The sequence below is a fragment of the Papilio polytes genome, unplaced genomic scaffold (genome assembly GCF_000836215.1).
Source record: "Papilio polytes unplaced genomic scaffold, Ppol_1.0 DF824270.1, whole genome shotgun sequence".
Classification (NCBI taxonomy): Eukaryota; Metazoa; Arthropoda; class Insecta; order Lepidoptera; family Papilionidae; genus Papilio; species Papilio polytes.
This window is the reverse complement of record NW_013524934.1, coordinates 611040-634654: the sequence shown is the minus strand read 5'-3', so window position 1 is coordinate 634654 and position 23615 is coordinate 611040. Positions and strand designations below refer to the sequence as shown.

The following is a 23615-nucleotide window of genomic DNA, read 5'->3' as shown; positions in this document are numbered from 1 at the left end:
GATATAACCGGAAACTCCTTTGTTGTATAAAGAGACGTCTCAATTTGGCGCGAAATAAAAAATGGCAATTTGAAAAAAGAAGTGTTTTACAGAATTCACTTCGCTTTGGGATATTTCGTGGACTATTCGACGGATCTTTTCAATCGACTTCGAAAAAGCGGGAGGAAATTGGCATATATTTCTTAACTTCTTTTTTTATTATTTAATTAAAAAGGTGAAGTTGTCAATGCTTTAACTATAGTTTATTTTACCAATTTATCGAATGGCTCGACTTGCCCGTTGCAATACCACGACCGCACAGAAGACAGGCGTGAATTGGAAGCAATTTCGCGTTTCGTCTGATGAGTGTGGTGCCGGAGGCCCTATTTTAGTCCCTTTCCTGTTCCACCCCTTCCTTACACGGAAAGGATTGGATAGGAAAATGGATTTGACGGTGAAGGAGATGCATAAGAAGGGGAAATATCCTCTTTATGTGCGTCTCCTCCTCCGTCGATTTAGGGTGGGCAATTTCAGCGAATTTAGGTTGCCGTTTGCCACCTTATTGTATATAAAAAAAGGTTCTTTTATAAGTTTGAGCCCCACCTTTAAACTGTTTTATCAAGAAATATAATCAATTGGTTAGCAAAGTATTAAATGCAGTAAACTGTAAATTTCCTGGTAGAGAATGCAAAGTTTTAAGGTCGCTGATTGTTTAAACAGTTTCATTATCAGATCTATGAACAATCTAATCTCAGCTTTCGCGTAATTCGAAGCCGTTTTGAAGTCGAAGGCTTTTGATACCTGTTAGGAAGTTGAGTCATTTGTCTGTTCACTTTGTAGGGTTGTGATGAAGCGGTTAATGGTATTATTATTCAAATTTTTATTTAAGATTTTCCGGTCTTTGTTCTGGAGATAATCTTATGAATTCCAATGGTATACAGGTAGTTCGAATTAAAAAAATGGTCAAATTATTTTAATTAAGTTTTTTTACCTTATTCCAAATGACTTAAAGACATCAACTATATAAAAGATAAACTTTAAAATTCTATTAAATAATTTTTTGTACAGGTATCATTTTGTATTATAGGTTTAGACGTGATAAAAGAAGATTTTTTTTTTTACTAAAAATAATTTTTAATTTAACTAGAAAAATTAACCTAATAAAACATACGAATTTTCTTAAATCTCTGTCGTTTTCAATCATCAATATTCTCGGTACCGAATTTCTAATCAAATTTAGAGCCAGTCCACGACTAAGGGTCTAAAACAGAGTCCGGTTAACTAGCCCATTACCGTTCAATATCGAATCAATGCCCCGTAACGATGGTTTGGAATGTCAAAGGGCATCATTAAAATGTCCCCGGGGGAGCTTCAAAGTGGGTGTAATAAGTGAAAGAGCCGCCTTATCGACGGCGCCGATTGGACCCCTAGATAGGTTAACGTTCGAAATTCTCGCATTGGGAAAGACTTCGACGAGCATTCCGGAAACATTTAATTTTAAGATGATAATATTTTCTTGATTTATTATTAAAAATGTGTACGAGTAGTATGCTTTACTTTGCGAATGAATTATTGTATGTATTTATATTTCAAATTTAATAAAAACAAATAGCCGTAATTTTATGACTAGAAGTGACTACAAGATACTTCGATCATTTATATGGCGTTTGTTAAAATACTTTACTGTCTATCAGAATAATATATCCAATTCTTTATTTCTTTCATGTTCAAATATTCTTTTTACACGAAACTTTTGCCTCGTATAATTTAAAATTCACGTATTCGCTTCAAATAGAATTCATTAAATAAACTGACAACTGACTGGAGTTGGAGAAAAAACTCTGAAACGAGTAACAAACTTGAACTCGCTGCATTATTCACTTTGGCGCAGACGTGGCATGATTTATAAGACAGTAAGACACGACCAGTTCTTGGGTTATTTTCCAGGATTTATCTTCTGCAAGGTTATCTTATCTACGCTATTGAATAACAAAATGAATTAAATCAACTGTCCAGTCTGTCCTATAAATATAAATAATCTTTGCATGAGCTTGTTATTTGAGAAATAATTACGATAGAAAGTGGACTTATTACAGATTAACTGTGAAAATAAAAACTATAGTTTACCTTTGCAAACCCTACTAATTCTTACTAATATTATAATTGCGAAAGTTTAGATGGATGGATATTTGTTAGAGTTTGTAGCCTAAATCGCTGAACGGATTTCAACAAAATTTTGTGTAGATATAGAGGAAGGTCTGAAAGAACACATAGGCTACTCACTTTTGTTTTTTTTTTCACGCGGATGGAGTCTCGGGCGAAAGCTATAATTTACACGAAAAGGTATATTCAAAGAGACCGACAATAGGTTTGTAAGCATCTCTTTTTGTTTGATTGTTTCACCGATAACAAAGGTTAATATAAAAATTGGAATACAACATTAAGGTCACAAAAATCTTATCGTTTTTTTACAATAAAATATTTTGATATCGGAAATTTATATCAATGTATTGCGTTTCCATTATCAATGTTTGAAATGATTTTAAAATTAAACCGAAATTAACTTAATGAGAGGAAAATAATAATGTAATTTTTCTTTTTAACGAACTTGAACAAATGTGTTTATACAACGGTTGCTGTAATATTTAAAAAGGAGATTTCCTTATAACAAATAATAACCTCAAGTGTTCTGACTCTCTCTACAGACTAAAATTAATATTATCTCCTTTGTAACATATCTTATAGTGTACTTACGAGCTCCTAGGGTCGTCACCAAGCGGTTGTTCGACGAACGACACGTGTTTGGTGCGCCGACTCTTCGGTCTGAATTCGAGTTTGTTGGCACAGCCCTTGTTCGCCTTCGTACGCGCCTCGAATATCACATGTGGGTGTTTCTGCTGAAACAAACGGACATATTCGAATACTTTAATGTATTATATACAAAGAAAATATAACCATCTTCGACGCATCAGTTCAGTTATGCCATATAAAATGGCACAAAAGAGTAGACGATGCAAACAATTTTTGTTTAGATGTTACTTTTCTGATCATATTTCTATGAAAAGAAAATCAAGGAATTCAGCGAAAGTATACATTCTGAGGTCGAGCAAGCCTTTTAGTTGTCTCTTGGTGGGAACAAAACGACGAAGAAAATATATTAAAGAGCACAGTCAGTATTTTACAGTACTTTATTGCGTCTTATAATTATGATAGCTTATTAAAAAACAGAAAACAAGATGTTATATAAAACGTCCCTAGGTTTGTTATAAAAATTATATATTCATACAACTCTAGTAATAAATTCAACACGATAGCTATCGCCTAGTTACCGCTGCGCTGGACTTACTTCCATATCTTACAAGTTCTGAGTTTTATTCAATTTATTATGCGCCGCCTTAGAGAATACAAATCAAGGAAGAAACTCCAGTTTTTTCTTTCTTATACTTAACTGATAATAAGAAAATAAATAAAATAACGAAAAAAATGTTAGCTCAAAAGCTAAGATATTATGCATCTTTTTCGGATAACAACTTACACCTCGTTTCATGTTTTTTATATCATAAGATGGCAAACGAGCAAGCGACCAATTTCATTCGTCTTACTAGCGAAGAGACATGTCCATAGTTATTCGCAGTTGAAGATGTGTTGCCTAACCTTAATCGACGAAGATGACTTAGACAAGAGTGGTCATTTCCCCCTCTTATACCTTCCTCCGTTAAATCCACATCCCCTGCCTAACCTATCATAATAACAAAAAGAAAGGAAAGGGAACTAAAAAAAGCCTCGCAAATTTTGTGCTTCAAAGTTTCGATAGTCGAAACTCTACATCTGTTCTCCTGACCCTATTGTGTTCTTTAGGCAGGAAGCATCTGCGCTGACGCTATAAACACCACGCAATGAGAAATGGCTTCAATTTAGCGGGTAAGCGCGGGGTGAGTGCGGCCAAATTGCTTGTTACCCACCGGCTTTACCCGCTGCAAGGACGATGTTGTTTTTTTGTTTTGGAAGTAGTTTTTAAATTAAGCCAAGCTTACTGCAAAAATATCTTTTTTTAATATTGAACAAGTTAATTTCATTCTTTACTGGTATTGTGAAGAAAATAAGCCTTGGTTTCTGTTTTAACAAATACGATAATTTTCTATTAAAATGAAATTTATTTAGCACTTAAGACTGTTTTGTAAAATACTCCGACCTTTTGTTTCCGACATGAAAAATAACGTTAAAATGCTTAATCTAATTACATTTGCTTTTGCTCAATTTCTTCCTGAAAAACCTTTGATGTTCCCAATTTCATATTCTATTACATTTCTTAAACTCATAGGCAAAGGAAACGCAGCCTATATATTCCTGCCAAAGACGCGAAACGTTCAACATTAGGAAATAAAATAAATAAGAACCATAAATATAAACCAACGTGCGAGAGAACTCACAAATGTCAACCTCCTTGGAAAACTACATGACCAGTGTAGTCAAAATTTGGTACAGACGAAAACAATCTTTAAGCCAAAGTGGTAAAGATCAAGACAACTGCACGTAATGTTTGTTTATAGAGCTGGTCATTTATTGTACATAAAATGTAGTAACGCGTAATGCTTCTTCATAAATTGTTGCAGGCGCTAGAAACGTTTATTTGGAGCCAAGGGAATGAAATTGAGGGAAAAATTCGATCTTACATTTACTTACGTTTGAAATAGACGCAAAGATTTGTTCCACTTATGACGTAGTTTTTAAGAGTTTTAATATTTTATGGACTGTTTCACTTAATTTTACCTTATGTGTATAAATTTACAATCGAACCATTAATAAAATCTTTTTTATTTGTATTATTAAATACACACAATATTTACAATTGGTAAAATTGTATTGTTAAAATAAAAACGTTATGTTGCTTGCGTCATATCTTGCACATTCGCGCCAAAATTCCTTGTTGTTTTTTTTAAATAAAATTTTGTCTATTGCTTTGTCAGCGGCCAGTACCTTATTAAATATTCGTCCACAATATTTTTTTAACTTAAACAATTATAATTTAACAATTAACTTTTTTATAAAATGTATTACTATTTAATATAAATATGAGTTTACGTTTAAATTAATGCAAACATATTTACGACTATTGTCAGCGCCATCTATTATCACTTATCGCGCAACTAACATGAATTTCATAGAACCTTCATATTTTTTGCCTTTTGTAATTATTTCTTTCTATTAATACAAAAAAATAATCTATTAGTAATAATATGTATATTTAGCTCTATTTTGGTTACTTTTAGTAATGTAGCTCAGTAAATATCATGCAATTATTAACTTGATATTAATAAATCGCTTTACAAACAAAACTAAATTATCTTTAGACTTAGAACTTAAACACTTTGATATTCTTAAATCGATTTAATTATTTCTTTTCGTTGTCTATCGCTTTGAGTTCATTAGTGAGTATAAATTGAAGTTAGAAAAGACAAAGCAGTAAGATAGCATGTCTGGACCTAATTGATTGCCTTGCGGTACGCCAGACGAACTGAACTCTATTGGAGTAAACAATTCTATTTGTGCAATCTCTTTCTAATACTTTGCTTTTATATCTAAGTAAATCACATAGTTTATACATCAATAGTAGAATAATAAGAAAGAATAAAGATGTAAATACTTTTTAATCTATTTTATGTTTTTGTCAATTATACCAGTAACTATTACGCTGCTTGTGTATTTTGTACAAAATAACCGTTCTATAACGGTAAAACTATTTTTACGAAACAAAGGTACATTTATTCTTTATTTCATTGCTTGTAACCTATTAAAACTAAGGCCCCTAAGGGGTACCTAGGTTAGATGCAATAAAATACGCTATTACAGAACATACTGGCAACTTTTCAACACTATGCAAATGATCAAAGTTGGTAATCATATTGTAATATTATTCTAATGTGAGCCGAATTGTTCGGACTTATGTACTCTTTGAAATTCGTGTTTGCGCGTAATTACCATATCACCCTAATGGTAATTGAGGGGCGATCCTTACAAATGTGACGAAATGGAATTCAAAGTAGTGTGAATATTAAATGCAAAAAGTTTATGAAAACGCTTAAAGGCTTTGTTTGTAGACATTAGAAATATTGCGTTTCCCTTATTTTAATGACGTAAAAGGTATTCGTAAAACTTTATTATGTTGTAATTGACTAGAAAGAGAGAAGAGGTAAACAAGAATGTAAAAACGTAGTCGACGATTTGTTTTGTTTTCTATCTAGTAACAATTTTAGTTATCTAGTATTTTTAATTGAGTAATCATAAAAGAATTATATATATCTACACTCACTCGATACTGGTCTAGATTCAATACCAAGAGGTAATTTCAATATTTTTCGGTAGTTCCTAATTTTTGACCGACTTCCCAAAAGAAGGAGGTACTCAATTCGTCTGTATGTTTTTTTTATGTGTATTACGGCATAACTCCGCCGCTAGTGGACCGATTTTGATAATTCTTTTTTTATCCTAAAGGTAATGCTTGCAGGTGGGTGATTGATTTTTGGAGTCAAAGACTACGACGTAGTTAAATAGTTTAGCTCAAAATCGCGCGACGAAATTTCGGGTCATTTTTGCTTTCTTTGCTTACGTAGCCTAAACTATAAGACCTACATAAAAATGATGTATGAAAGAATTGTAGCTCTTTCAATTAGCTACATTAAAGTCCGCGATAGCATATATCTATCTGTTAAGGTTGTCGCACAATAATCACTATTTTCAATAAAACATCGCTCGAAATCTATACCCCACTTTAAACGCTATTACTCGTGTTCGGTATGAACCCTTATCCAAATAAATGTGTTCATCATCAAGAGAATTTAATGTAGATTATTGTATAAAATTTCTGATTCCGTATCAAAATTTCGCTTTGATTTGTTATAAATCTCTACGTACCCGCAACACGCTCGTAATCCAGCCCAACTCTAATGGAACGCTGTAATTGCACTGCTAACGAATTTCGGTTGCATTTACTTGAAACGGAGAGTTTCAGCCGGTAACGTGAATGGAAGGGTTTATTTTCACGCTTTGCCTCAACATAAAGCTCTTTGAATTTATAACAGAGTATTTTTATTTCACGTTTTCTCATTTAGATATACTTTATGAAACCGTATGACGTAAATAGTATAAGAATATGAGTCCAATATTGTGATAACTATTATTTTAAGTGCCTGTCCTACCACTGGCTGATAGAGGCTCAGATAGCTTAAAAATGATGTAACAAAATCCGATATTTCCATCACATATTTTACACGATGGATTGTTATCTGACAGTTTACAATTTGGTGGGACAGGCCCTAAAGATTTGTCATTTCGCTTTGTACCCAATCTGTGTAATTAAAAAAAAAAACGAACTGTATACTATATTAAAATTCTATTGGATATCTGTTTCATAGTCCATCACTGTGTGACAAGTAAGTCTCGAGATAAATATACTTGAATGGTTAACGCGTTCTGCTGCAAAAATTGAATTCGCAGTTACTTAAGTGTACATAGGGCCCGTTAATAGTATAATCACTATACCATGTAACATACGTGCTAACCTTTCTCAGTACGGTTGTTAACAATAAAATGTAGGCAATAAAGAGGTTGTATTGAAAAATTCTTTCCCATACAGGGAATACTGATAGGGGTCCATTATTCACGTAAGTAGTTCCCGGGGGTCATAAATAAGCCGCAGGTGGGGAAGTGAACGTGGCATCGTGGCCACTTCGTGAGATAGGGCTGCTAATGCCAAGCAATCATTGGACGCTTTCATGCAATAAATACGCAGATGAGTACATCATATCTACGAGTATACTAATATAATAAAGAGGAAAGATTTGTATTTTTGTATGTATTGATATAACTCAAAGTACTCAGCCGGTTTTAAAAGACCTTTCACTATTAGAAAGTGAGTAACATAGACTATATTTTTATTATTAACTAGCTTTCGCCCGCGACTCCGTCCGCGTGGAATTAAGAAATAAAACTATGTGTTCTTCCAAACTATACTCTAAGTATATGCCAAATTTCATCGAAATCCGATCACCCATTTAGGCTACAAACTCTAACAAACATCCATCCATCTATCTAAACTTTCGCATTTATAATGTTAGTATGATTTCACGCGGACGAAGTCGCGAGCAACTAGTTGGATATAAACGATATAGATATAAAGATAACGTAACCTTACTTAAAAAATGCGGAAGTTTAGATGGATGTTTGTTAGAGTTTTTAGATTTAACGGTTGAACGTATCTCAATGAAATTTGAAACAGATAGAGTCTGGAAGAACACATATGCAAATTTTGACCCAGAAAATTGTTACGGGTCCCGTGGGATACATTAATTTGCCTTTTTCATGCTCATTTAAAAATCAACGAAATATTCAAGATATATTTAAGATATAGGTCCATGGTATATTACCATATTTGTTTTAAATTTTTTAAATCTACAGAATTGCCATCATTTTGAGAACATCCATCAAGTCTGTATAATTAAGCTTTGGTGAAAACCGGGTCCTAAAACCTTAAAAAGGGTAAAGAAAAACAAGAACGTCAGCACCGCCATTTGTTTCTTGTTTCACGTACATATAACAGCTCTTGGTTTTTTGTGTTTTATATGATTTTATAGTAAAGTTTGGAAGTTTGAGAGTAGCCCCAGTGGTTGAGAAAATAAGGAGTACAAGGTTAGAGTGGTATGGGCATGTTATGAGAAGGGATGAATCGCATGTAACAAGACGGACGTTAGTTATGAATGTGGAGGGGTACATCGGTAGAGGTAGACCTAGAAAGAGATGGATGGATTGCGTGAAAGGTGACATGATAAAGAAGCGAGTGATGACTGAGATGACGGATGATAGAGTGCTTTGGAGGACGAAAACGCGGTGCGCCGATCCTACGGGAGTAGGATAAGGCAGGGGAGATGATGATGAAATGATTTTATAATAATAATATTGAAACTAATATAAAAGTAATGGAGTACGCAACTATGTCTATTGCACGAATGTGCTGGATTTATTGGTGAAATGTCACAACATGAAAAAGCAGGAAAAGGAAAAATAATTTCAGTATTTTGTAGCATTTTAAACTAATCTTACACTGATATGTTACTTTGGTTTTCAATCCAATACTAAAGAGGCAATGTTTTCAACTTTCTCGACAAGACAATTGTTTACCTTTTAAAAAAATGTCGGCAACCCTAGCAGCCCGCGAGACAATATTTCGTTAGAGAAAAAGCTATTGCCTCCTCGGTCTCGGCTGTAGAAACAATTGGGAGCACATAAGTTACCGACGTTCCGATAGTGCACACGATTTGTAAAGATCCTGTTTGTTTATTTACTAAATTGATACAGATGATGCGCGTTTTGTTACAACCGTTTGCGCTAAGAGTATTCGTTTTTTACTCTGTTAAACTATCTTTTTTAACTGGTAATATTTGTCACATTGTCTATGGAGAGATATTTTTTTAAAGTGTTGAAAAAGAATAAAAAACGAAGGAAAAAATGTCACAGATAAAATAACATGTCTAATGTCATGCAACCAGTTATTTTTCTAAATGGCCAGTACGTTTTTCTTTCTACATTCTATAAAAATGTGACTAATGCAGTGAGGTTATCTTTTGACTTCGTTTGATCGCAATTTTATCATTGTCAGTGTGAGGTATTGAAAACATTTTAACTTGAATGCTGGAATTCCTTTTATAGATAACTTTAAAGTTACTGGAACTTCATTTAACACACTATCGACTGACTTTAGAGGCTCAGTAAAAATTATGATAACGCGTTACGAACACTTTTTTTTTTAAATTCTCTAACTGAATCCTCAGTTATGATCTACCAGACTCAATCAATATTAAATATACATTAAGTGGCTGCCTTAGTGATAACTACACGTATTATAATGCGGCAATACCATTATGTGAAACTTAACGTTCTGTAAAATGTGTTACCACTTTTATTAAATTCTTTTTGCAATTTCTTTTGCCTTTAAGAAAATACTTTATTCCGACCATAAGATATATGGCATCGTTTTATAAAAAGAAAGTGATTTTGAATAGTATGATATATCGGTTTCCATTTCGATTCTAAGAAACTCACCTGTACTTTTGGCTAAAATTAAATTTTCCTTTCAGATGGATTCTGTGAAGTATTGACGTCGATTTCTGTTAGGAATATTCGTTTACATTTAGCATGTAAAGGATGCTGTCAGATTGTAAGTGCTTCGTTACGAAAAAAATATGAAATGTGCGGGGAAAAATAAAGCCAGATAGAGAAGGTTATCCAAAAATTTTATGGCTGTAAAATATTTTATTGAATAACTAAATATTAAATGGAACCGTTCTCCTTTACTTTATTTCCACTTTATTCCTATATCTATTACCGTAATAGATTTTGTGTATTTTCTAGTTTATTAAATTATCCTCTCAGTATACTCTAGTATGTTTATTATAAACTCGAAAGTAATGAGTCGATTTCAATCATTCTTTTACAATTAGACTCCACGCTACTTAGTAATACTGGCTGTTTAATTTCGCGCAAACGAAGATAGATAGATTTTTAGAAAAATTATAACTATAAGGTTTTTATATCTTATTGTTGGTTCTTTAAATTAATAAACGTGTTGCTTTCTAACAAAGAAAAGTTAATTATGTTTGCAATTTGATATCTTGTAATATTTTTTACTCACTATACTTATGACGCCATTCCTAGATATGGCTTCCAACATCAATTATCCATAGACAATCGTTTAGAAACAGTTTTAAAATAAAGGAAATGTTAATTTCTTTACAAGTATTAAATTACTTCTTCTTCTAAAAAATACTTCTCTTTTCTAAATATCTCCTTCATTTTTTATTAACAACGATTCCATGTTCAGCATTAACTGCATAGATGTCAGCTTTTTGCACAAACCCGCACGGCGCATCAATTAATTAGTCCAATTACAAGGGATTTTCATTATAGTTAAACGAAAATTTACTTTACAGCTATGCGAATACGTCTAGATTGCAATAGCAAACGTTTCACTTGAATCTGGCTTAAATTTCCGTTGCGCTTATGTAGAAGGTTAGGGTTGCCATTTCTAACGTGATACATTACATAGTACGTGGAAAATAGTTGTCAATATTTTTATAATCACAACCGATACTATATTTAAGTAGATATATGATTATAACTGGAGCTATGGTTTTCGCCAGCACGACAGATGTGCGGTTTCTACCCTATTTGAGATTTTAAAATAAGACTTTTTACATATCCTCGGAGTCATCAACGCACTACGCAGTGCTCTTTCTGTCATTTTAACTGGCCAAACATAAAAATTGTATTCTACGCTACCACTTATATGTTCCGAGTCACCAATATTTGTTAAATCCTACAGAATACTTTAAATTACATTTGGACAATTTATTATGCTATTTCTTAATAATACAAGTGTAACGTCATAATAATCTGTTTTAACCGGTAGAGGTCAATGACATGGTCAATCTAGTCTAGCGATAGAAAGCCCGCCAAAGCCGACCGCAAGCGCCGCACAAATGTGGGTATAGGTTGTATGTAAATTCGTCTGACCTCTCTCGATCGTTACCTATCTGTGGAAATCGAAATCAACGGCGAAACCTTTTGTTTTGACTCCAAAAATAAATTTAAAAAAGTAGTAGTTTAATTAAAGATAAGGAAACAAAATTTGTTTTTTCGTAGACGCTAATTAAATATAAATAAACAAGAACAAGATTTCTTGTTTATTTAAACGTAAACGAACTTTCGAGTAAAAAACAGCACATTTAATGCAAAACACAATATTGTTCTGAATTTAAATATAACCGTTATTTACCTTTTAATTAATCATTCAGTAGTTCAAAAGTTACTTTTTACATTGTGCCAGTGTCTATTGACAATGGAGGGAAAAAAACAATAAAGGCACAAACAACACAAGCGATGCAGCCCAAATATTTCGGTACGTCTAAATAAAGCTGTGATTGAACGAACTGTTTTCATTCGTTCGTTCTGAATGAGGTGAATGGTGAAAAAAGAAACAATTCGCTCCGTACGAACCGTGGAACAATTATTGATGTGGTTTTGGTGTCGGTTGAGTTAATCTACATGGGTTGAAATGTTTGTGAGGTTTTTATGTTTTAAAAACAAAAGTACAGACAAAGAAGAACATAATTATTTATTAACCTAAAATATAATATTAGAGCATCATTATATGCAGACAGAAATAAAAAACAACAATATGACTTCTGATTTAAAGACCGTAAAAGAATGAATGAATGAATTTTAAGATCATGATCATCTTTGAATTTCGTAAGCGAAAAACATTCGAGATGTAGAATTAATTTTATTTTCGTCTTAAGATTTATTCGCAAAGTTCCCGCAAGGTGGCGCGAGGTCGCAGTGGCGGAGTAACGCGGAATAAATGCTCGTGAAAATATTACTGCTTTTGGGATCTCTGATAAAAATGTTATAAATTAACTGCGGACGCCACGAATTATGAAATTAGCGTCGAGAAACGTGCTGACATTTGTGTGTATATTTTTATACTGTTTATAATAAATGTTGATTTTAATAACGTGATTCACATCTTTTAGTTAAACACTCTTTTTATATTACTAGCTGTTCCCGTGCGGCTTCATTCGCATGAAATTATGATAATTTTATTTGATTGCTTACATTTGTCAAATTATCAATAGCAAATGTCAAAATGACATGACATGACAAACCTTAGCAATCTCGCTTTCTTGATGTTGGCAGCAACTTATGGTCTCTTTCCCACATTGGGGTTTTCATCCAAAACATTTACCCCCTAAGTTTAATGTCGTGAAAATATATAGCCTAAAGCTTGACGTAAGTGTCGGGCTTTTTATTAAAAAAAGTATTATTTAAAAATATGCTGTGATTGCTGACATCTTAGGTAACAAAGAAGTGTGTGTTTCCGCTTTATTATAATAGTATAGTTATAGATTGAAAATGTAACTCACATATTGAATGTTGAAGTTTATCTTTTACGTTTCAAGACTTTTCAAAGTAAATAAATCTCCTATTCTGGGAATGCAAAGTTTCCTACTTTGTAATCCCTGAGTAGGTACGCGAAGGTACGGTTTGCGTTTCGTGAGATTGGTGATCGATCTTAGATCACTGGCGCCCTCTACGGGCTACTCTGTTAAAACTTACGTTCAATATAACTGTAAAACAGGTAATAAATCAAAAGAAACCAAGTACTTAGCCAAGTAATTTTCAAGATATTTCACATTGCTTTGTTTTTAAGAATCTGTATTTAACTTTAAAATTCCTCTAAATTGTATAAAAATAACAAAACATTTTGGACATCTTAATTGTGTATACTCCGATTAAGTTTAAATTTTAAATTAGTCAAATCGGCAAGTAGTGTAGCAAAAACAACTGTAAACAAGCTGTGCACTAACCCCTTACAGTGGACGTTATTCAATTGCGAGTTTCCACGGGATGTTTCAATTTCAAGTTAGTGTTAAGTTAGTTAAGACTAATTTGGTTAAGTTGCATGCAAAAACAGTCATGATCGTGTTACTATTACCATGAATTCAACAATATTATAAAGAGGTAAGATTTTTATTTAATTCTTACACCATTAAAAAGCTAAATTATCGTATATTTTAATTACACAGGCAAAGTCACGAGCAACGGTTAGTTAGGAAAAAATTTTTTCAACGTTTTTAAATCCTACAATAGACGTTAAAGTGAGTTGAAATTTAAATCACATTCCAAATTCAAAAACAAGTATGACGTCATTGGCAAGGAATCCTCGATTCAGGGACTGGTATTCAATTGTGAGCGTAACGTATTCTGCAAGTGCCAAGAGCGTTTAGAGTAAATTAGTTTAGTTCCCCAGGTCAGACCGCGCAGTAACGAACGCGAGACCTAACTTCGCTCAGTCTAGTGCGGTGCAGCCGAGACGGATTTAACATTCTTAATTACGGAATTGGTGATATTGTCAGATTTTAACGGCAGTTATGTATACTTTGAAATACAGAGGCTGTTTAGAAAGCGGATAAATTTACCTACAAATTAAGTTTGACATTATATCTGTCTATACAATAAGATACATCATTTTTAATTATATTACGAATGCAATTTTTTAGAACTATTAACTCATCCTGTGCGGCTTCATTCGCATGTAATTATAACAGCTTTATTCTATTGTTTGCATTTGTCAAATTACTCTTACATAACATTGATTCCTTAATGTTGGCAGCTTGTAGTTTATGGTCGATTTCCTGCATGAACGTTTTTTTTCCACTTTATTTACCCCCATAGTTTGATCGCGTGAAAATATATAGCTTAAAACTTCTCGTAAGTGTAGAGCTTTCATTAAAGAAAGGATTATTCAAAAATATGCTATTGCTGACATCCTACTCCACAAAGTATTGGGTGTTAACGCTTTATAGTTAATACTATAAAGCGTTAACACTACAATAAAAACTACTAACTACACTACTATAAATACTAATGTATAGATCAGTGATTCTCAACCACTGTGCCGCGCTTTTGTGTGCTGCCAAATTTTGCATATATTTATCACTAGTTGTACCCGTGCGACTTCATCCGCATTAAATTATGAAAATTTTATTTTATTGTTTACTTGTGTCAAATTATCAATTGCAAATGTCAAAATGACGACATGATTTTCTTGCTTCCTTGATGTTGGCAACAACTTATGGTCTCTTTCCCACATTAGGGTTTTTATCCAAAATATTTACACCCTAATTTTAATGGCGTGAATATATTCAGCCTAAAGCGTGACGTAAGTGTAGGGCTTTTTATTAAAAAAAGAATTATTCAAAAATATGCTGTAATTGCTGACATCTTAGGCAACAAAGAAGTGTGTGTTTACGCTTTATTATAATAGTACAGATAAACTATTTATGCAGTGCGTAGTAGTAAGTAAATAATTTTTATCTTTGTGTGCGGACAAATTTTGAAATCGTCAAATATGTGCCGGAACAAAAAAAAGGTTGAGAATCACTGACATATACAGATTAGAACACATGTTATTAGAAACGTGAAAACAAACATTTTCGTTGCTTTCCCCTTGTGTACGGGACGCGTGTTCTGAGCTGTGTTAGGGAGACCAGATATTGCCCGGGATTCGTGTTAATTATTCTCCAGAGGTTACCAGATACGGGCTAGAATAAACTTGCACAGCTCGTGGATTGTACATGCACTGGTCATTCTTGTTGTTAATTAATACTAGTTAAATATGAAACCAAAATTAGCGTGTTTCTGATATTATTGTTGTTCACGTTGAATGTGGAATAGTCGTATTTACGACCATTTGTTTATCTGTACTAATATTATAAAGAGGAAAGATTTGAATTTTTGTATGTTTTGAAATGATTCTGAAACTATTGGGTCGATTTTAAAAATTCTATCACCGTTAACGTAACCTATATTTTTATTATTTTTAAACTTCACGCAGAAAAACTCGCGAGCAACAACTAGTAATCTGTAACTTTATAATCTATAATTTAATCCATTATTCTCAACAACATGACTACATTTATATTGGCACAACCCTGGTATTGGTGTTGTGTACAGTTCCCCACAAGACATATTAAGATGCATCGTCGAGTCTACGGCAATTCTTCCGAGCTCATAAATCAACCCGACACTGTTGGATACGGACGAAACGAACCCAAATACTAGCGCGATGGGTTGGACTCGGGGATATGTATAAAATGGATCCAAATATTTAAACCCGATGGGTTGGACCCGGATCACGTGATGGGTAGCTCTATAATTTATAACATTCAATCTATTAATTTAAAAAAATAATAAGTGATGATATTATTATTTTAAATTAAGTCCCTTACTCCTTACCACTCTTTTCTCATAAGGAGAGGATGGGAAGGGGAAGTGGATTTGACAGTGGAGGAGATGCATAGGAAGGGGAAATATCCTCTTTATGTGCGTCTTCTCCTCCGTCGGATAAGGGTAGGCAACGCATCTGCAATTGCGGATGTCTACGGGCAGCGGTCGCTTCGCCATTTTGGCGGATTTAGGTGGCCGCTTGCTCGTTTGCCACCTTATGTTATAAAAAAAAATAAACATGATAACAATACTGTTTAATATTGAAATCTTTAAACTGTAAGTAAGATTTCTATTAAGATTTTGTTAATTTCTATTTACGTTCTGAATGCCTCTGGCTTTAAGACTCAATGAAAACAAAACAATACGCCGTAGGTCGTGAAACATTTAAACGTTCATTTACTTGAAACATGCTTTTAAATATCAGATTCTAGAAGCTCTCGTATTAACTGTAGATACTTTGTTAGCATTTAAGATAAGTTTACGCTACAGTTTCAATTATTTCCTTTGATAATAGTACAGAAATATCGCTTATTCTTTTGTTTTGCCCTTTTACCGATAACTTCACGTTTTCAATGTACACAAAGAAAAATACGCGAGAACGAAAAGATGCATGAACTCATAAAATCGTTTGTTATTCGTTTACTTGAAGTTTTTGCTCGATTGTTGTGCATACCCGAACGCCTGTGAATGTAAGATTATTTTATTTTTGAATTCCATACGTACATAATTTACCCGTTCTTACGGTGAAGGAAAACATCGTGATGCAACCTAATAGGTGAAGAAATTCAAAGATATATGTGAAGTCTACCAAAACGCAGTGCAGCGTGGTTGACTAACGCCTAGTCACTTTTTGAACGGTGAAGTCGAGGGAACTATAGGGGGTTTACTGGGTATGCTCCACGTCCCTTTCCATTTGCGCAGGGATGTATAGAGTCCCACATACCCTGTGTGTCTGTCTCCACGGCACCTGGGATGCGTAATGTATTCCCCCTCTTAGAAAAAAAACAAAAAGCCTAGTCACCCTAACTTAGGGTAGGCTCCGAGCCCTTCATTGGGTTTTATAGTGTGTTGATGAGGTATTTATTTGATTCAAAATTTTACTACGGATAGATTCATTCGCCTATAATATTGTTTAAAGTTTGTACTGTAACACTCAGAGATGTGGTCATTAAGTTTGTGATGTTTTACTCTGAGTTATTTAAGTTAAGCAACCCTTGAAACTTTGCTAACAACAATTTCAGGTGACCTCCTGCTTGTTTGCACATCTGTATTAATCAATACTAATATTATAAAGCGGAAAGATTTGTATTTTTGTATGTATTGAAATAACTCAAAAACTACTGGGCCGATTTTTAAAACTCTTTCACCGTTAGAAAGGTAATTTATTCTTGAGTAACATGGCCATGTGTTTTATTATTTTTTAATTTCACGCGGACGAAGTCACAAGCAATCACTAGTATGAAAAACATACGGAAAAAAAGGATCTCATCAGTCGAGTAAGATAATAAATATTAAAATAAAACTTTTAACTGCGCAACGAATCGAACGTTTTCCGGTCCAATGAGCAAAGTAAGCCGTATAATTATTTCACCAATAATGTGAATTAATTTCCATCAGGCTATAATCAAGCAATATTTCGTGGAAAGCAGGTGTTTTTCATGCTTATTTCATCATTACTTCCCCATCAGTCGGAATAATATTTATGAAGAATTAATTTTATTTATAGTTAAGATATATTTATGGCCAGCCAGGGGATAACATTTTACGACTCGATCTCTGTCTCTTTTACTTTATAAGTTAATGGATTTTACAAATGTCTTGATAGAATTCACTTGTGGTTTTGATAGATTTCTTTACAACTTCATAATGTCATTTATTTTAAAACTAGCTTTCGGATGCGATTCGGTCCGGGTGGCATTAAAAGAAACAAAAGTGAGTAGCCTATGTGTTCTTTCACACTATCATATACGTATATGCCAAATTTCATTGAGATCCGTTCAGCCGTTTAGGCTACAAACATCCATCTAAACTTTCGTATTTATTATATTAGTAAGATTTCCAATTCTAATTGAACATGATAAGTCTTTTATTCAAAATTTATAGCCTTTACAAGATGATATCAATTTAGGCGGAGGCTATAATGGTCAAGATGTGCGGAGCGCTCTATTAGTCCATTACGGGCTATTCCCGATCAATCGGGACCACTTGAAAGAGCCTCGCGTAAAGAGTAATTGCTCGCGTATCGGCGGCCATTTTCCTTTTTTTTCTTTTCAAGATTTATTAGAAGCGATAGCAGAAAGGGATGTCGCGATAGTAAATTGTGAGTTCTGGGAACTGAGCTAAATGAGAGTAAGAGAAATTAAATATCTTGCTCTAATAAATGGTTATTTTTAAAAAGATGCACGAAACATTGGACAATCAATAGGAAATTTTGTTTTGTTACTTTTTGATAATATTACAAAAGTGAACAAACATTCATCACTCATTTCTATAGTGGACATTTAAAATTAATTTTAATTATCCTAATGTATACAATTTGAATCGAAGCGTCACTTCAAAATCAACGAAGGTCGAACAACCACTTACTAAATCAGGTACCTAATTAATTACGCATGGGCGCCACCTGGCGGCAGTTCCCGAAACTTCTTAAAACTGCCGATTAGCAGTTAACACTGACCGACCAACAAACCCGGGAACCCGAAACTTGGTTATGGGATAACGCAAGTCTAACGAGCCATAGCTTTTTCCTCCCGTCCTCAGTTTTTGTTGTAAAATTCAAACTTCCGGGTTAACAAGTGGTCGTGTAAAGTCGAGGAATTAATTAAATGGGTGCTAATGGTTGCTTTTTGTGTGAGTTATAGAGGTTTAGGAATGTTTGGAGTAGTAAAATTGAATTAGGAAGGTGTTATTAAGTGTATATGCTATACTGAAAGAAATATTAGTCTCTACGCGATTAACAATGATTGGAGAGGTTAACACAAATGTTATAACTTCGTATCTGTAATTAAAATGCTTGATTTGTTTTGTAAAAATCAATTTCCTCTTATACCGTATATTGGCTGGATATATTTAGGCTATGTCTAATTCAAATCAAACATTCCTTCCTCATGCCGTTCGCTTTCGAATCTAATTTCCCACTCAAATTAAACGGTGTCACGATTTCCGGATGGGATTAGCGACTCCGTAAACACGACTGTACTGAACAAACGAACACGTGGTTTTTCTTAGACATGCGTTGTCTTTTAATTAAAACTGGAGAAGGCATCCTTTGTGTATTGCTTACATGTAATTAAACATGCAAAGTTAATTCAAACATTGGTTTCTGAAATTTCGTTATTGTCAAAAATTACAGACTTTGTACTAATTAGGGTTAGGTCTACTTTTAGTCCCTTTATAAGTAAAAGGTAGGAAAGAAAAGTGGAAATATCATCTCATAGACAATGCATCTGCAATTCCGTTTGTGTATAGACAGAGGTCGCATCGCTGTTTCGGCGAGTTCACGGAACGATACGCTACGAACGCTACCTTATGATTTAACAAAAAAAAAACGAAATCTTCTTAGACACAGTTAGCACTAAACTTAGCAAGAAACATTTGAAACATTTTTGATTTCGGATATCTTTATGTGTTGCATTCCTTTTTCTACTAATCTTTTAAAACCTTATACAAAGTAAACAGTCAAAGTATGTCAAGAAGTTGATAAATCAATACTCTGCGTTCGCTAAAGGACCGGTCTACCGAGTCGACGAGTTCATTACACAAAGTGCAGGCTTCATACTCCAGACACCATTTTTGTTTTCAAACCAATTTATTTGAAGCCCCAAACAGCAATTGCTCTAAGATGAGATTTTATACACTTTTACGACCTTCCTAGATATGTGACGTATAAGTAGTACAGTTTAAAAAAATATATCAATAAAAATAAAGGAAATTATGTTGAATGAAAGTCATAAAAACTAAAATCAAGGGGATAGTTTTTTATAGCTTTACATCATACTTCATACTAATATTATAAATGCGAAAGTTTAGATGGATGGATGGATGTTTGTTCGAGTTTGTAGCCTAAACAGCTAAATGGATTTCGATGAAATTTGGTATAGATGTAGAGGATAGTCTGGAAGAACACATAGGCTACTCACTTTTGTTTTTTTAATCCACGCGGACGGAGTCGCGGGCGGATGCTAGTTTAAGTATAAACTTAGAATATAAGGTGATATATTCTTGTTTAACTAAGAAATAACACTTTACGTTAGGTGTTGAAGTAATAAAGTTTAAATTAATATTAAAATTAATATAACCGCGATATATCATGTCGGCATTAGGGTTGTCGGCCACCTGTCGCCAGCTATCAGACGACAACCAATTATAACTTTGTTATAGCTCAAACACGCAAGGTATTCGCTATCTTATTCCATCTAGCACCCCTAATGGCCCTTGTATACTTGATATTACTGGTTCGTAGTTTCCTTGCCAATTGAATTATAACTTTTTGATATGAACATTAATTGGGTCCTAAATTAGACTTGTAATTGTTTATTAATTTATCACTATAGTTGACAAAATATGGCGTTATTAGTAAGTGAGAGTGAAATAATCCCTAATTTTGAAAACATCGACTGTGGCGCCCTTTTATGTCCGGCGCCCTGAGCTGTCACCCTACCCAAATTGCAATTATAGGAACACTTGGCATCTTATAACATACTAGCTTTTATAATATCCACTTGTTTTAGCTATATAGTCTAGATATATAGATATATATATCTAGATTTGAATTTGGCAAATCATCATCATCATCCACTTGCCCTTATCCCTTATGGAGGGTCGGCACAGTATGTGCTGCTCTTCCATACATCTCTATCAGCCGTCATATCTGAATCCACTCCTTTCTTAAGCATATCTTCCTTCACACAATCCATCCATACTTTCTTCGGTCTTCCTCTTCCTTTGTAGCCATCCACATTCAATCTCAACACTTTCTGGTTTATGTCCCCATCATTTCGTCGCATAATATGTCCATACCACGCTAACCTTTTGCTTCTCAATTTCTCCACCACTGGCGCTACTTTCAAACTTCCTCTAATGTACACATTCTTAACTTTATCCAATCTTGTCACACCACACATCCATCTTAACATACGCATCTCAGCCACATGCAATCTCCTTTCATCCGCAACTTTGGTGGCCCAGCATTCAGATCCATACAATACGACAGGTCTTATGATGGACTTGTAAATCTGTCCCTTAAGCCTAAGAGGCATTCTTGGATCACAAGTCACACCAGTAACCTGTCGCCATTGAATTTGGCAAATCACATTATCGTATTAAAATATCGTGAAATATAATACATTGACTACAAGGTTTCAAGTGAGTAGCCTATGTCTTCTTCCAGACTATCCTCTGCAGCTATAATCCGTTCAGCCGTTTAGGCTACAAACTAACAAACGTCCATCCATTTACGTATTTATAATATTAGTATGACTAGTCTGATGTATTTGACATTGAACAGTAATACTATCAAGAGACTATTACTGCGCCCCTCGGAGTAACAGCAATCAATCGGAGGCGGAGGTAATTGTAATGGAGGTGGTCCTTCGAATTCAATTTCCAATTGCTTTTTCTCGCCACTTTAATTCGGGAATGTTTTTCGCGATTTAATCGAACCAGCCCTTCTAGAGATTCGTTAGTTTTGAACATTTTCAAATTGCTTCGTTACACGAACGTATGGTGTTTTTTTTTTTATAAAATAATAACATAATAAATAAACTACGATACTATTTAAAAATAAATTTAAGAAAAATGAATAGAAGAAAAAAGTATTTCGTCCTATTTTTTTGTTACATTTTCTCAACACGGTCTTTTCTCATAATTTTCATCGTATCATGATATTTTGTAAAACGACGGTAAAAAGAATTGTGAATTTTGTGCAGAAGGGAATTTTAAATGTGTCGAGGAGGGGAGCTATCGATTTAGATAAAGTGTCGTCGGTATCGCCGCGGGACCGATCTGGAATCGGGAACGGCTCGAAACAACTCGGAATCTATTTGACGAAAAAGCTAAAAAGACAATGTTTATTATAATGCTCCCTTATCTCAGCAGAGTTTTTAGAAAACAACCCGTATTAAATGAATAAGACCAGAATATGTTCTATTAAAACACGTTAGCACAAAATAAATGCACCTCGTAACAACTCGATACGGACAAAACATGATTCATAGAGCACAATAAGCCGATAACAACCTTCGTGGGGTAATAAATAATTCAGAACATCGTTAAAAATAACGACTCGATACAAGAACGCACGCCAAAGTGGCCAAAGTCAAGTCAAACTATAGCAAAGCGTACAAAAATTCGATCGAAGTTACTCAAAGGGAAGAAGTAGGGCGAACGTCGAAACGAAGCAGAAGTTGCGAACGTCGAACCAAGAATACCGAAGCGAAGTAAAGTAGGAAAACCCAATTGGAAATTGAATCCAGTGGGATTATCTCCACTGCAATTACCTACGCCTTCAATCGGTTATTTTCACTACGTAGGCTTCACGTAAAGAGCCTTGAGATATTTTTATTCGCTTCACTGTTACATTAAAAGGAAGCTTCGCGCTGAGTTTAGGATAACCAATGAAGAGTAATATTTTGAATACATTTTGTATTCATAGATTTAATAATAAATCTTACTTCTTATCTTACTAATATTATAAATGCGAAAGTTTAGATGGATGGATGGATAGATGGATGGATGGATGGATGTTTGTTAGCGTTTATAGCCTAAACGGCTGAACGGATCTCTATGAAATTCGGCACAGGTTTAGAGCATAGTCTGGAAGAACACATAGGCTACTTTTTATCCCGGGAATAGTTACGGTTCCCGTGGGATTCATTAATTTAGTTTTTTAATGTTTACTCGATCATCCTGCAACGGTTCAACATATCGTATTGAAATTTGGCACAGATATAAAATAAAGTCTAGAGTACACATACGATAAGCTTCATCCCCGAAAAATATCCGGTTCCCGATGGATACCTAGCTTTTTGTAATTTATATAGTTTGTATGTTTTCTAATACCACGCGGACGAAGTCGCGGGAAACAGCTCGTTACATTATAAGATTAATATTTTAAGACAGAATTAATTTAAATGGGCTGTTTCTTTAATATTTAAGATTGCTTACAGTATTAAGAATTTGTCAGATTTTGTAGCGAAGTTGTAGAAGTGTCATATGACTGAAAACCTTCGCGAGAATAATGTATAGTTTCGCTGTTACTTATACCTTGATCATTTAATAAAGGGTGGAAAGGTAAAGTTAATTTGGAGAAGGATGGGACGCATAGATAGAAGAAATATCATCTTTGTGTGTATCCTGCTTTGGTGATTAAAGTTAGGCAGTGATCCTTATTTTGGCGAATCCTATTGCTCCCCTGCTAACTCAAGATCGTTAAAAAACTAATCATCAAAACAAAATTGTAGGTATTGGAATAAAAATGGTACGGGAAGAAGGTGCCATAGCGTGGTCCCATGTTGCCATAACGCAGCGGAACATCAGGCAATGTCCTGTATTGTGTCGTAAAGTGCCGAAGGTTCTGGTAGGTTCCACGGAGATCTCGAAACCCTCTATTGCACTAGAGGCTGGCCACCGAGGGGGTTTTAGTGAGCACACATATCACATAACCCTGGCTTCGTTAAGAAGGAAGGGTATCTTTTTGAAGATTTGGCACTCCGCTACAGACTGTTGAGGTGAACGGACGTGTCCGCTCACCGCACATCTGTCGCTCCACCCGACAATACGTCAATCAACCCGCTGCG

At 34.2% G+C, this 23615-nt stretch overlaps 1 protein-coding gene across 6 annotated transcripts in view; it reads right to left on the bottom strand.

Annotated features, from left to right (window-relative positions):
- Positions 1–23615, bottom strand: part of LOC106105469 (disintegrin and metalloproteinase domain-containing protein 11) — a 189420-nt gene that overhangs the window by 22676 nt on the left and 143129 nt on the right. For all 6 annotated transcript variants that reach the window (XM_013285796.1, XM_013285803.1, XM_013285812.1 and 3 more), the window contains exon 8: positions 2734–2873. In XM_013285796.1, the coding sequence (XP_013141250.1) occupies positions 2734–2873 (140 nt within the window). The remainder of the gene's footprint in view (positions 1–2733; positions 2874–23615) is intronic.